Source organism: Acinonyx jubatus, chromosome C1 (assembly GCF_027475565.1).
Source record: "Acinonyx jubatus isolate Ajub_Pintada_27869175 chromosome C1, VMU_Ajub_asm_v1.0, whole genome shotgun sequence".
Classification (NCBI taxonomy): domain Eukaryota; kingdom Metazoa; phylum Chordata; class Mammalia; order Carnivora; family Felidae; genus Acinonyx; species Acinonyx jubatus.
Genome location: NC_069381.1, coordinates 118233301 through 118249729, shown reverse-complemented (window position 1 = coordinate 118249729; position 16429 = coordinate 118233301). Strand labels below are relative to the sequence as shown.

General features: G+C 41.5%; 1 protein-coding gene across 4 annotated transcripts in view; it reads right to left on the bottom strand.

The window, feature by feature from the left end:
• CCDC93 (coiled-coil domain containing 93) overlaps nt 1-16429 on the bottom strand; it is a 96942-nt gene that overhangs the window by 34686 nt on the left and 45827 nt on the right. For all 4 annotated transcript variants that reach the window (XM_053214917.1, XM_053214916.1, XM_053214919.1 and 1 more), the window contains one exon: nt 4670-4786. In XM_053214917.1, the coding sequence (XP_053070892.1) occupies nt 4670-4786 (117 nt within the window). The remainder of the gene's footprint in view (nt 1-4669; nt 4787-16429) is intronic.

Sequence of the window (16429 nt, the reverse complement as noted above, 5' to 3'; positions counted from 1 at the left end):
TCAATGACTGCTTCAAAATAATGTGCCCCATCCTTGAACCTGTAAGCAACCTATTAACAGTTATGTCGCCTTCAGAATCATGACTCCTAAATCATGCTTCTAGTCTCCATGACTGATGGATGGTTACACTTCCACGAGGCCTATCAAGAAGCCAACTCAAGCAGAGAGCAAAAGTGACAAAGGAGGGAAGCAGGTGGGCTCTGGCTTCTCCCTTTTCAAAGGAGCCATCTGTGCAATGAGAACTTCCATTGGCCTGGTTGTATAACTGGTAGAGAAGAGTATTTCTGGAGAAAGTTTTTCTCTTGAAACACTAGTGGTTGAACTCTTGAAGCTCTTTTGTGGCTCCAGGAAGGGCTCCTGGCATTTCCCACCTGCCTCACCCACCTTGCTGCCCACCTCTCAACCATGTGCCTGACCAGCTGCCATTTGACATTTACCTCATGCTCCGCTCACATGAGGTGTGTGGGAGGAGATGATGAACAGGGAACAGTCCCTGCACTCAAGGCGCTGGACCAGGAAACTGGGGATTAGAGTATGAGAATAGCTGGGGCAGGGCCAGACCTGGGGGAGGCCCAAGGAAAGAGCCTGGCTCACGGGGAGTCTAAGGAAGGCATCACAACAAAGACTCAAGCAGGCTGGGTCTTGGCAGAGATGTAGCCTTCTAATTAGAGAAGACTCATCTCTCCTCTTTAACTGATTTCATAAGAGGTCTTTTCATCTGCTCATCTGACCATCTTTTCTCCAACAGGATGTCCCAGTAGCTTAGCTGAGCTCTTCATCTTACTGGAATCCTTCATGATTCTCCTACCCCTATTTTCTTCTTCATCATTAAACCCTAGACTCACCTCTAAATTCAGTAGCTGGCTACCACTCCATTTCTGGGTTCCTCTTTCCTTCCTCAGTCTCAGGTTTCTTCTCAGTTACGTACTAGCTGCGTCCCAGCTCTATGCCTCTGCAGCACACTCCCTTGTACCCAGAGAAGCTCTTTATTCCTTCTCTTGCTTTTGCCCCTCCTCCCATTGGTCTATTGGGCTAGAACCCTCCCCAGGGTTATCATCAAGGCCACGAGAGTATATCTGGGTTGCCTTCCACCTGCATGACCTTGGATGAGGAGTTCTTGGATTTAAGGAGTTTGGATTCTCTCATATACTACTGGTGGAAATATAAACTGGCAAAATAACTGGTGAATAATTTGATGGCTTCTAGCAAAATAAAAAATGCATTTATTTTTTGACCCAGCAATTCTACTTCCTAAAATCTATCTTACAGGAATACTTACATATTTGCACAAAGATGACTGTACAAAGAGATACATAAATTTGCAGTGGAGAGGGGGAACCTGAAACAATCTACATACCCATGAATGGGGGCAGGTACAATAAATTATATTACACATGCGCTACATCACACTATGCAGTCAATTAGAAAGAATGAGGTATATTTATATGTCAAAGTTTTGGTTTCACCATTAGAAAGATGTGTGATCACAGGCCGAACTACCTCACTTCTCTGTTTCCTTCTTTGTAAAATGAGGAAAATAATAGTACCCCTTCCACAAGGATGTTGTGTGAGAAGAATGAATGAGTTTGAAAAGCACTTTGTAAGTACTCAGTAAAAAAGTCCTTATTAGCCATTATCACTACTGACGGAGAGACATCTGTCTTAGAATAAGTGAAAAATGAACTGAATATTGTAGTCAGACAACCCGTTCTCCCCAGGTAAATGGGCATATACAAGTGTTTGCAAAGTTCTCAAAAACAGTGGCCTTTTCAAAGAGTAGAGGGGACTGTCATATTTTGGGGGAGGGCGGACCTTCATTTCATGATATAGTTCCATACTATTTGGTTTATTTACAGTGAGCTTGTACTATAACCTGTAATTTTTAAAAGTGGTTAAAGCTATTAAAAATGGATAGGGACAAAAAATGTGTGTAGCAGACCTTCACACACAGGTGTGTGGAGTATATGGTCTCTCATTATGACTCGCTGTTCAGTGCTCACCAAGAAGTGAGTGAAGGCGGGGTGAGGTGGCCAGGGAGGCAGTCCAGGAGGGTGACAGAGGAAGGAGCTGGGGCTGCCGCTCCAGAGACCTGGATTCTCACACAAGAGGCTTGTTGCCGACGCTGTGACTTCTGGTGGACAGAATCAGAGACTACTAGGAGGTGAAGGAACTCTGCAGACCTGCAAGTCCAGAGGTGGACACTTTTTGCAGAAGGGCAAATTTAGGAAGAGCAACCTTTTGTCAAAGAGCAAAGTCAAATTTAAACTTTGGCAACAATGTTTGTTTGTTTGTTTGTTTGTTTATTTTGATAGGACATTCCAAATTAAAATGGGTGCAGCAAATTATCTAGAAATGAAAAAGGCATATTATTATAGCTCAAAACATTTTGAGAAAAAAATGTTTATGAAAGTGTTGATGTTGGTTTTCAATCTTTACATTCATTTCTATACTTGAGAAGATTTCTAATCTTTTATTCCTTATGTCTGCATAAGGCTTTGGTTCATATAAGTGCATTCCTGTTTATATTTTCATTTCATCCTTGGAACTCTCTTTTTATCATCTGAGACCCCTAACTCATACGTGATAAGTGACCTTGGCAAATATTTCCCTCCCTTCATCATTTTCCTTGTCCAGCTGACTAGCTACGTGGCTAGGGACTACTGCACGTGCTGGTCATCATTAAGAGCACTACTTGCAGTAATAATTACCGCTGTCCTTTACAGAGCCTGCCACATACGGGCAGTGTGCCTGAAAAATAACAGGTGCATGGTACCCATAGGTTCTGGACCAACTGCAAAACAGACCTGAGTCAGCGAGGACTGCCCCTTCAGCTGAGTATGCTCCGGGACTGCCACTGCAATGACACTTAGCACCCCTTATCCCCAAGTTTAGATGGGAGAGAAAAAGCAAACATTCATGCTGAGATACTCTGCCTCATGGGGTCTGCGGTATCTTCAAAACGATCTCCCTCCTGAGGGTAAAGACATTATGATAAAGAAGCATCATCCCTAATTCAGGCTTATCTTGATTCTGTGATGAGTTCTTTTTGAACCGATCACTTTCAGGTTCTTATCATAATGGCAAGGGTCAGGAGTAGAGAGGATACTCTCTGAGCTATGAGTTAAAATGTCTAAATAATAAAACAGAAATCAAATCACAATCTTTGTATCCTTGTTTGCTTATTATCCAAGGCATTTTGGCAAACCCAACCTACTATTTGTTCAGCTGTGGTAGAACAAATTCCAACAGAACAAATTCAAACAAAAAATGATCGAGCAAGCCCATTTGATGTATTAATATCTTTTGAATACGTGAGACTTGAAAGGATAAAAAATGTACAAGTTCAAAATGCCAAATGGCACCCATTTTTGGAAATCAATTATTATAGGAACTACTGGTGAACGGTTCTTTACGAAGCTGTATTCATTCCCATAATCTTCTGCTACACATGCTTTTCTAATTAATTAAAGCGTACTGCCAATGCAACTGAAGCATGTAACAACTTTTTATCCTCTATTGATTGTTCCTGAGTCAAACTCTACTTTCTAGAATGAATATGTGAAGGTCTTTCCAAAATAGTCCCATCCATCACCAAGTATACAGAATACCATGTCCTAAAGCTCCCTTGAAAATAAACTTGTTTCCTCCATTTCCCCTACCTCACCAAAACCATCAACAGCTCATGCCTGGACTACTAGATCAGCAACCTAACAGTCAGTCCAATGAACTCATGCTCCCACAACAAATAGAATGGTCTCTGAAACATGAAAGCTGATAATGCCACTCCCTTCCTTAAACCTTCCAATGGCTTCCATTCACCTTATCATGCCCTGGGAAGTCCTGTCTGATCAGCTTCTGCTAACTAACTGCCCCACTTAAGACTCTCCAGCCACAAAACAGAAACTGGCCAGGACCCTTCCTCTTCCAGGTCCTAGCTCATGTTGTTCCATAAATTCCCAGCCAAGCCCCCACCTACTTCCCATGCAGCCTTACAGCCCAGCAAACACCTATTCATCTTTTCAGTAGGAGTCCTCTGTGACTGAGGCTAGGTCAAGTCTCCCTGTCTTATCACTCTAGAAGTCTCCTTCAAGCACTTATCACAGCTGTAATTAAATGGTGTTGTGTGTGTGATGTATTTGTTTAGAATATGTTCCCTCATTGCTATCTTAAGATCCTTAAAAGCAGAGATAACTTGTTCTTCATTCATCCCCACGGCCTAGCAGAGTAGTGCTCAGTTAACATTTGTGAGCCAATAAATGCTCTTCTTGTCATGTGACCTTCTTCTAGAACAGACGTTGGCAAACTTTTCAGTTCGGGTCAGAGGATAAATATTTTAAGCTCTATGAACCACATCTGGAAAAGGCCAGAAAGTAAACTATCTTGGGCTTTCTGGGACACGTGATCTCTGCAGCAACTACTCAGTTCTGCCCCTGGAGCTTGAAAGTGGGCACAGAAAGTATGTAAACAAATAGATGTGCATGTATTCCAATAAAACCTGACTTACAAACACAGGTGGTAGCTGAACTGGCCTAAGGGCTGTAGTAGGCTAATTCCTATTCTAGAACTTCTATTCTAACATGAAGATCTTCACTCCCTCCCCAGTTTCTCCCTTCTTGAAGAATAGCTTCATTTTACTTGAATGTAATTATAAAAAAAAAAAGCCACCAACCTCTTCCAGATGTTTGGTCTTCTGCAGAATCTGCTTGTTCAAGGAAATGACTTTCCGACGATGTAGCTGGGAGGTTCCTAATTTTTCTGGACTTTCTTCTGCTGACAACTCAGACTGCTGTGGGAAACACGGAGGGCAAGCCCAAAGGATTTAGTTAGCCCATCTCAGTTTATGTGAGACGGATCCATCCCTGCTCACCCTGGGAAGAGCGCTACGAGCAGCCTGTCAAAACCAAGCCAGGGCAGCCATGGGGTCCCAGGCAAAACCCCGGTCCAGAGAAGACTCTGACACAATGATCAGGTTCCTCACCAACAGAGTCTGCATTCCTGGCAGAGGAGCAGCATGTGCAGAAGCACAGGAATACATAACTGTGGTTATGTTGGTATCATGTAGGTCATATACGCAACAGGGTACCATCAAAAGGTTTTAAATAGAGGAATAACACAGTCATATCAATATCTTCATGAGACTACAATGGAGTTATCAAGAATGGCAAACTAATTCACTTTCACTGAAGTATTATAAGTATATGGTCAAAAAGTTTAACTGTTTGCAAGTATTTATAATGAAAAGCCACAGCCTATCACTTTATTTCTCTCCATCCTATGGATCCACTCCCTTTCTATTCTTTTGGTGTTCACAGAGGATAAATTTGAAAGGGATGAAAGTTGGTGAGGGGCCAGCAGGAGATTCCTAAAATTGTATGTGAGGAGGGAAGGGAGAAAAAGGTTGTATAGGAAGTAGAGACCTGTCAGGACTTGAAATGGGTAAGGGAGAGACTTCTGGGTGAATGCAGCAACGGCACTGAGAAACCACACAGAGGAGGAGGCAGCTGGGTAGAGACACTGAATACAACCAGCAGCCTCACCCTAGTGAGAAGCCTTAGGACAAACAAATTAAAAGGTTGATCCTGTTGCAACAGGAGTCCTTCCCATACTTTGTAGATAATCATAAAAAGCTTAGATAAGCTTTATTAAACAAATGTCCATTTCAACCACATTTCCTTCTTTACTGGAAGTATCCCAGTTCCAAACTAAGCAGTGACTTTAAGCCCAAGTGCAACACAACTACTTGGGTATTTGATTTTCTCTGCATGTTTTCACAGTGATCATAAGCTTGAAAGTCTGGAAGATTTGCCCACGGGGAAAAGAGATGGGGAAGTGAGGAGGAGGAGAAATTGGACGGAACAGTCACCATTTATTTTGGTTAAGGACTTCCCTGAATAATTCAGCAGCACTACTAACAGATGATGAGTTTTTGCCGCTTAACGGTTCCGGAGGTGGGGAACAACCAGCAGGATATGGCTGTGTAAAACAGTAAGGAATATCCATCACTTTCCATCTCGTGGGCTGGTGGGCCATAAAAGAAAGAGAAAAACTAAGCACTCAGTAATGCAACATATCTAGCCTTGAAACCAGGGATTTAAAAAAAAATGTCAACTAACATACTCTAGCTTATCTGGATCTCTGGGAATTAGAGTTAACTTTCAAATAAAAAAAAATTATTTACTTTTGAGAGAGAGAGAAAGAGAAAGAGAGTGGGGGAGGGGCAGAGAGAGACGGAGACACAGAATCTGAAGCAGGCTCCACACTCTGGGCTGTTAGCACAGAGCCCTATGTGGGGCTCAAACCCATGGACCACAAGAGCATGATCTGGGCCAAACTTGGAGGCTTAAGGATGCTTAAACCACCCAGGCGCCCCTAGAGTTAACTTTTGCAAATACAACTAATTTGGTCACATCAAGAGATTCGCAACCTATAGTCTAGAGACGGGGAAATGTTTCTGAAAATTATCTGAGTATAAAAAACGGGGGAGGAGGAAGGATGACTCCCTCTCAATTTTTAAATCATTTGTCAGAAACAGATTTATTATGAACCAATTATATCTCCTCTACACTGATGAACAATGTTACTTATTTGCCCACTTTTGTTTGCTATATATATTTAATAGCTTTTTCTTTTTCATAGTTAATTTTCAGATTTGGGTTTTACCATCCAACTTAGATTCCTTGACACTGATTTCCAGTATGTCTCTGGCATATCCTGAGAGCTTTTAACTCTACTAGTAGAATTACATAAGCCTTCTAGCTAATGATTTATTGACATTTGAAACAGAATGGGTTCCCTGTTCCCTGGAACTACCCCACAGATATGTCCCCATGTTTGACATCAGGATTATCTGGAGTATCCTGACCTCCTCCAGTGGCCTATGCAGGCAGGCTCCAGGGGATCAGTGTCTCACTTATCCCCCAGACTTCTTCCAGTCTGTGGGAGCGAGCACATACTCATTCAGGGCTCTTCTGCACCTTGGCATGGCTTGGATGGTGTTTCCAACTTTTAGCAAGTTTTCCTGCTGATGAACTGCTTTTATGGCTAAGGTCCTAAGGTAATGAAAAGTGTATCTCCAACCTGGCTTCTTTACCCTCTTACCCGTGTACCTGCATACGTACAGCTTTGTTTTAAAATCAAGACCTTTGACTTCACTTCAGAGAAGGGTTCTTGCAGGAAAACCAGTGGCTACCTCGATATCTGGAAAGATATCTAGGCTGGTTTATTATCTCCTTCTCTATTTTACAATCTTTCTACCTAGATTTATTTTACTATTTTATTTCATTTGAGAGAGAGAGAGAGAGAGAGAGAGAGAGAGAGAGAGGCAGAGGGGGAAGGGCAGAGGGAGAGGGGGAAGGAGGGAGAGAGGGAGAGAGGGAGAAAGAGGGAGAGAGAGGGGGAGAGAGAGAGAGAGAGAGAGAGAGAGAGAATCTTAAGCAGGCTCCATGCTCAGCATAGCTTGACCCCACGACCCTGGGATCATGACCTGAGCTGAAATCAAGAGTTGCACACTCAACTGACTGAGCCACCCAAGTGCCCCTTTCTATCTAGATTTAAATTTTTAGCCACATGGTCTGACTCTCCCAGGGGTCTTCAAGGTCAATGTCTTTTTCACAATAATACTAAAATGTCATCTTGTTCATTCTCATTCTCATGATTATACTGTGAAGTTTCTCAGATGTTACATGTCATGTAGTACCATTGCTTTGATGTTAATATGTAATGCATTTATTACTATTATTTGTAAATGCATTAATATGTGAGCTATTGAGACCTCGGTAGTTTTTAAGAGTTCTTAAAAGGTCCTGAAACTGAAAATTTTGAGAACCACTACTTTAATCTAAGGGGCCTGGCCCACTTGGGAATCCTGTATTGGTCCCAATCACTGATTGGGGCCCCCTTATTAGCAATGAGCTCCAATCAGTGGAGTGGGCCCACCTATAACTTATATAACCTAGAGAGAGGAAAGTTCCTTCTGATTCCACTATGTGCAGCCCCTTAAATTTGAATCTTCAAAGCATTAATGTACATTAATATCAGGATATTATATGCCAATTCCATATCTGACATTTCTCCATCCCAATTAAAATGGGTAATATATGCACATGAATAGGCTCAGAGCACATATGAATTGTGGGTTCCTCCGTTTGCCTTTGAGTCTAGTGATGGTGCTATGCAAAGTGCTTTGTTTAATGGGAAGTTATTTTTGTGTAGATATAATCATTTATTCTTAAGCTGAATTAAAGAGTCTTAACCTAGTCAATGGAAAGCCTATTTTTTAAACATATTTTTTATTAAGCAATCTAGAGACTGATAAAGGCAGAAGCAGTTCTTTAGAGCATTATGGCCCATGTGGCATTCTGGTCACTGAGAGTCACAGTGAGAAGTAAATTGAAGATGACGACGTTGGATCTGGAAGGATGAGACAAAGTTGGACCGATGGAGAGGAAACTTTATAGTAAATCTTTCACAGAAAAAATTAAATCCTTGGGGCATCTTAACTGATTTCTACTTGAAAAGTGCAATATCTCTCAAAGAATGCCAATCATCTACAAATATTCCATTTGTGTTTACACTGGAGGGAGGACTAAAGAACCAATCTAATTTTGTTCAACAATTTCAGATTAAGAACGTGCTTTTAAAACCACAGTGTGGATTAAGATGACTTCTAGTACAGATTCAATGTTTTCTAATAAATTATAGATATTCATAACTTCCACTCTTAGGGGAACCAGATTTAAATGTCATTCAATAATATTAGTCTGGTTCAAAATAGTAAATTCCTAAGAGAAACAAAAAATGATTACTTTAGCTAAAACTATATACTTTTATAATGAAAGAGACCCCAAAGGTTATCTACATAGAAACCTTCTTCCTAAAATAGAAATCTCTCCTATGTTACCTCCTTCCCCTACTAAAATATGGCCACAAAGCTGTCAGCAATAAAGATCCCTATCTCATGATATAGTTCTCTATACTGAAGAGATGGGCTTCAGTTTCTGGCACGTTGATGAACCCTTCTACTGAGGACAAATAAACAGATAATATAAAATACTTAATTTTTTAATCTTTTAAAAAAGCTACGAGCTAGCAAGAATGTAAGAAACCTGTCAAGCCGAAAGTTAGTGAAAGTGGAACTCTAGGAAGGTATGTATACCCACTGCAGTTGGCTGTTTTCTTGAAAGTATTTGTCAACACCAGGTGAACTCAAACTTTGATTTTTACACTTCAATAATTGCTTTGCATAAACCTTGAAATAGGTGAAAGAAGAAAGAAAAGTCTGCAGCCAGATTTTTGTGATAGATTGGCCCTTATGCAATGTGTGTCTAAATCCACACACTGCCTGTATGGTCCAAAAAACCCTCAAGTCAAGACTATGTTTGTTTTTTTTTTTAATTTTTTTTTTAATGTTTTATTTATTTTTGAGGCAGAAAGCGACAGAGCATGAGCAGGGGAGGGGCAGAGAGAGAGGGAGACACAGAATCCAAAGAAGGCTCCAGGCTCTGAGCTGTCAGCACAGAGCCCGATGTGGGGCTCGAACTCACAAACTGTGAGATCATGACCTGAGCCGAAGTTGGACGCTTAACCGACTGAGCCACCCAGGCGCCCCAAGACTATGTATACAATGGACTTGGGCTGGGGTGTCTCCGGGTGCTTGCCAATACGAAAAGGCAAATCTCCTCTGAAAGAATAGAGATTCAACTCTAGGCTTCAAAGAATTTCTGTAGGTAAATTTGCAAGGAATATGAACTCACAATCAAAATTTGAAAGCACGTACAAAACACAAGCAAAAATCCAGCAGAAAACAGACAGAATCAGATCTGCAGAGACACAAACACATACATGTCCATTCTTCCCTGAAGTAACAGAGATTAAGTGTAATCACTCTTTCGCATAGTATTTAGATTTACTGACAAGGAAGTCTCCATCGCTCTTTCCTCTCCCCTTCCTGTAATGGTGCGTCAATACCCTTCTCCATCTTGGCTATGGTCCTCTAGACATTCTCCAGCTTACAAGTGACCTTTTCACTGGAGTCTGAGCACTGCAGATGGGATGGGACTATTCGCTCATCCCCCTCTGCTTCTATTAATAGGACTAGATACATAGATTCTTTTCAGTATTTCTGACTCCCACTAATGAAATTGCGTGAATTTCAAAGACCCATATTCATGTAACACTGCTGAGTCTAATGCACAGTTCTGGGTTGCAGGGCGGGCAGTATCTGCCTGGAATGCGCTTAGCATTTAGTATGCATGAGCAGAATCCTATACCTCTCACTTTTATCCCCATGAACTACCGTCAGGTCGCCTGATCCTGAATTGGTATGACTGATTTTGCTGAAATTCAATCAAAGTTCACATTTATCCTCTTTAAAAAATGAATTTGTTTGGGCTCATCATTTCAACCTAAGGTAGTTTTGAATGTTGATTCTATTCTCCAGAGTGCTAGCCATCTCTTCTTTTCTAGCTTTCAATGATGTTCAAATCTGACAAAACAAATTCTATGCTTTATCCAAATTGATACAGATCCTGAGACTGTGGGCTGCACTGTGCAGCTTGAGACCATCCTACCAGGTCAACAATTCATTAGCTGATACCATTTTTTTCTTCTTTAGTTGCTGTTAGTTACTATCTATTGCTTTAAGTCATGCAGATTTCAGGAGACTGTGGAACACTTTAGAAATCCCATGTATTTAACATTATTCTTTCCGGATTCACAGGATTCCTTAATCTCCAGATTCTGATTACCGTTCTAAATCTCTCCATCCCAACTTCCTTTGCTTAGTTGAAGTAACCTTCATTCAGACCCTGTTATGTATGAGGCACAGTGGTAGGCACCGGGGACATGGAAAAAGACATAGACCTTACCCCTGGACCTTCACAGTCCAGTCAGGTAAAGCCTTATCCACAAATAAAGGGGTTATCCTCCACATACTCCTCAAGTCTAAATTGTGCCACAGAGGAAGAGAGAGTTTTGAAAGCTCTTCTTGTTCCTTCTTCTCCCTCCCTTCCATTTTTTCTTCCACAAACGTTCATGAAAACCCTATTACGTTAGGCACTGGGGATATTCAATGAGCCCAGCCATCACTTACAACAGACATCCTAGTCCTGGGAGGCAGGTAGAGACACGCAACACAGGGAACTGTCAGCAGCACTAGGAAGGAAACTACAAGGAACTGATCCACGCAACATCTCAGAAGAGTCTGTCTTAGGAGGGAAAGTCACCCTGAATGGCCCCTGGGCGAGTCTCGGCAGAATCTCGTCAGAGTCACTTGTCAGCCTCAACTGAGCATTTATTATGTGTTACGCAACTGAGATACAGGGATCAAAGATGAAATCTTGCCCCTCCAGAAGTTTACAGATGTAGGATGTGATTTGTGAAACACTCGTGACCTTGTGTGAAGAAATGGAGTCCAGAAGGAAGGGGTATAAAAATTCACCCCTAGAAAAAAACTCTTTTTTCTGTCTGTGGTCACAGCAGGAGCTTCCCAAGAGGGCAGGCAACTCTTTCCTTATACCATACTTGTTCCCTAACTCTACATGCCAGTGCTGCTAGAAGATGGTAAAAAATGCTGTTCTGTGGAGGGGCCAGATGACGGGATTAGAAACATTTGAATCTACACTTACCAGAAACCATGGTAGTTCTAGTTCAGGCCTGACTCTTCAACAAGTAGTCAGGGTCGCCTGGTTGCTAAGGTCCCCATGACCTGCTAATCTTGGCAAGGCCCCTGGGGCGTGCTATCTGTCCTCAGTCCCCAGCCCCCTTAGTCTATTCTTTTCCATTTTGTCTCAACTGGGTATAGTTTTAAAAAGTCACTCATTCTGTCTATTTATTACCAGGAAAAAAAAGTTCAGTATCAACTATACCAACAACCAATTTGCTTCGAGTGTGTACTGATGTTTCAAATGGCAACACAAACCAAGCAACAACTGGCATCCACTTGAGATCACCAGGCTATATTCTTCTGCAATTTCTCTCTTTATGGGTTGGTTGACTGCTAACTAGGAGCTTCTCAAGGCAGCATCCACATCTTCTCATAACTCTGTCCTTGCCCCCATACCTGACACTGCCTGGGACACAGTACACGCACAACAGGTGTTTGCTGCAAGAAGAGATCATCCTATGTAGGGGCTCAATTCTGTCAGTTCTCGACAGAAAAGAAATCAAGCTGAAGACTTAAAATATCCCCCAAATGATACCACTTTTCTTTGTAAATGTTTTAAAAAGCTAAGTGGAATAGCACTAACTGAAAATATAAAACCAGTGTAGAGAAATAACAACATGAAGGCAGCTACCTCAACAAGGCAGATGACATATTAACAATGGGTTCTTCTGGGTCAATCCCATCCAATTTAGTTACACAAATTCTCTGCGGTCCTACCGGGAGCGAAGGCTTAGGAGGCGCCGGCCACTGCGTGTGCCCAGCATCCTTTGGTTCATAACAGTTCCTGTGGGGATTCACAATCACCATTCTTCTTCATTCCAGACGGCTGCCAATCAAGGCCAGAACCATGTTGAACACAGGTCATCCTTAGGACTTTACACACAGAAGTGCGGTGGGTGTGAGAAGACTGACAGTCTGTGGTGAAGCCACCAGGTGACAATGCAGAGAGAGACAGAGTGAAACAAAGGCAGAAAGATGAGACAAGGCTGTTTGAGTCTCTAGGAGCCCTGCATTCATGGACCTCCCAGTTATGACAGCTGATAAATGCTCCCTTTTGTTTATACCATTCTGGACACAGTTCCTATCACTTGCAAACAAAAGGCTCCCACACAGCGTACTGTTCAGGTTAGTGAGTGGCAGAACTTAAGAGACAAGTTTTCTTTGCTTGTTGCATCACAAGTGGCATAAAAATTATCACGGTAGACAAAACTCAAATGGGAGGAAATAGAAAATTTGAACAGACCCACAACTAGTGAAGAAATTGAATCAGTTATCAAAAATCTCCCAACAAATAAGAGTCCTGGGCCAGATGGCTTCCCAGGAGAATTCTACCAGACATTTAAAGCAGAGTTAATATCTATTCTTCTCAAGCTGTTCCAAAAAATCGAAATGGAAGGAAAACTACTGGACTCATTCTATGAAGCCAGTGTCACCTTGATTCCTAAACCAGACAGAGACGCCACAAAAAAGGAGAACTATAGGCCAATATCCCTGATGAACATAGATGCAAAAATTCTCAACAAGATACTAGCAAATCAAATTCAACAGCATATAAAAAGAATTATTCACCATGATCAAGTGGGATTCATTCCTTGGCTGCAGGGCTGGTTCAATATTTGCAAATCAATCAACGTGGTACATAAGAACCATATGATCCTGTCAATGGATGCAGAAAAAGCATTTGACAAAATACAACATCCTTTCTTAATAAAAAAAAAACCCTTAAGAAAGTCAGGATAGAAGGAACATACATAAACATCATAAAAGCCATGTATGAAAAGCCCACAGCTGGGGTCCCTGGGTGGCTCAGTTGGTTAAGCAGCCGACTTTGGCTCAGGTCATGATCTCGCGGTCCGTGAGTTCGAGCCCCACATCGGGCTCTGTGCTGACAGCTCAGAGCCTAGAGCCTGGAGCCTGTTTCGGATTCTGTGTCTCCCTCTCTCTGACCCTCCCCTGTTCAGGCTCTGTCTCTCCCTGTCTCAGAAATAAATAAAAGAATGTTAAAAAAAAAAAAAAGAAAAGCCCACAGCTATTATCATCCTCAATGGGGAAAAACTGAGAGTTTCCCCCCTAAGGTCAGGAACACGACAGGGATGTCCACTCTCACTGCTGTTGTTTAACATAGTGTTGGAAGTCCTAGCATCAGCAGAAAACAAAATGAAATAAAAGGCATCAAAATTGGCAAAGAAGAAGTCAAACTTTCACGTCTTGCGGATGACGTGATCCTTTACATGGAAAACCCAAAAGACTCCACCAAAAGACTGCTAGAACTGATACATGAATTCAGCAAAGTCTCAGGGTACAAAATCAATGTGCAGAAATAGGTTGCATTTTTATACACCAATAATGAAAGAACAGAAAGAGAAATAAAGAAACTGATCCCATTTACAATTATACCAAGAACCATAAAATACCTAGGAATAAACCTAACCAAAGATGTAAAAGATCTATATGCTGAAAACTATAGAAAGCTTATGAAGGAAATTGAAGAAGACACGAAGAAAAGGAAAAACATTCCAAGTTCATGGATTGGAAGAATAAACATTGTTAAAATGTCAATACTACCCAAAGCAATCTACACATTCACTGCAATCCCAATCAAAATTGTACTGGCATTCTTCTCAAAGCTAGAACAAACAATCCTCAAATTTGTATGGAACCACAAAAAGACCCTGAAGAGCCAAAGTAATATTGAAGAAGAAAACCAAAGCGGGAAGCATCACAATCCCAGACTTTAGCCTCTACAGAGCTGTAATCATCAAGACAGTATGGTACTGGCACAAAAACAGATGCATAGACCAATGGAATAGAACAGAGAACCTAAAACTGGACCCACAACATATGGCCAACTAATCTTTGACAGAGCAGGAAAGAACATCCAATGGAAAAAAGTCTCTTTAGCAAATGGTGGGGGGATACCTGGACTACAACATGCAGAAGAATGAAATTAGACCACCTTCTTACACCATACACAAAAATAAACTCAAAATGGATGACAGACCTAAATGTGAGACAGGAAACCATCAAAAACCTAGAAGAGAAAGCAGGAAAAAAACCTCTCTGACCTCAGCCGCAGCAATTTCTTCCTCGACACGTCTCCAAAGGCAAGGGAATTAAAAGCAAAAATGAACTATTGGGACATCATCAAGATAAAAAGCTTCTGCACTGCAAAGGAAACAATCAACAAAACTAAAAGCCAATTGATGGAATGGGAAAAAATATTTGCAAATGACATATCAGATAAAGGGCTATTATCCAAAAAACTTACAAACTCAACGCCCAAAAAAAAATAATCCAGTGAAGAAATGGGCAGAAGACACGAACAGACACTTTTCCAAAGAAGACATCGCCAAATGGCCAACAGACACATGAAAAGAGGCTCAACGTCACTCATCAGGGCAATACAAATCAAAGCCACCCTGAGATAACACCTCACACTGGTCAGAGTGGCTAAACTGAACAAATCAGGAAACAACAGATGCTGGCGAGGATGTGGAGAAATGGGAACCCTCTTGCACTGTTGGTGGGAATGCAAACTGGTGCAGCTGCTCTGGAAAACAGTGTGGAGGTTCCTCAAAAAATTAAAATAGAGCCACCCTATGACCCAGTAACAGCACTACTAGGAATTTATCCAAGGGATACAGGAGTGCTGATTCATAGGGGCATACGTACCCCAATGTTTATAGCAGCACTTTCAACAATAGCCAAATTATGGAAAGAGCCTAAATGTCCATCAGCTGATGAATGGATAAAGAAGATGTGGTTTATATATTCAATGGAATACTACTTGGCAATGAGAAAGAATGAAATCCTGCCATTTGCAGCAACGTGGATAGAACTGGAAGGTATTATGCTGAGTGAGATAAGTCAGTCAGAGAAAGATATTGTATGTCTTCAAATCATATGTGGATCTTGAGAAACTGAACAGAATACCATGGGGGAAGGGAAGGGGAAAAAATAGTTACAAACAGAGAGGGAGGGAGGCAAACCACAAGAGACTCCTAAATACAGAGAACAAACTAAGGGCGGATGAAGGGGTGGGGGAGAGGGGAAAATGGGTGATGGGCATTGAGGAGGGCACCTTTTGGGATGAGTACTGGGTATTGTATGTCGGCCAATTTGACAATAAATTCTATTTATAAAAAATACATAGCCCAATGTACCAGTAAAAAAAATAATAAAAAAAAATGAAACAATGACCACAAGCCTCCAAAAAAAATTAAAATTAAAAAAAAAACTGTTTAAAAAATTGTCATAGTAGAAAGGGACAAAATTTAATCAAATGTGATTGTCTGCATTCTCTAGAGACTTTCTTTCCTTTCTGTTTTTATACGTGCATCCCTGACCATACTCTGGCCATTACCTCTTTTTGGCTACAACCAGCTCTAATTACCTGAGCTCCCCAAAGTGCTCCTGAAAGATATCATTTCAAGACAGCCTAGGCTTTGGATTAAGTGCAAGATAGAGAATGGTCCTCATAATCAACAGGTCAGAAGCAATGGTGCCAGAACTTCTTTTTTTTTTTTTTTAAGTTTATTTATTTATTTTTGAGAGGGAGACAGAGAAAACGAGCAGGGGAGGGGCAGAGAGAGAGAGAGAGAGAGAGAGAGAGAGAGAGAATATCCCAAGCAGGCTCTGTGCTGACAGTGATGTGGGGCTCAAACTCACAAACCGTGAGATCATGACCTGAGTCGAAACGAATAGTCGGACGCTTAACCGGACTGAGCCACCCAGGTGTCCTGGTGTCAGAACTTCTTAATTGTCGGA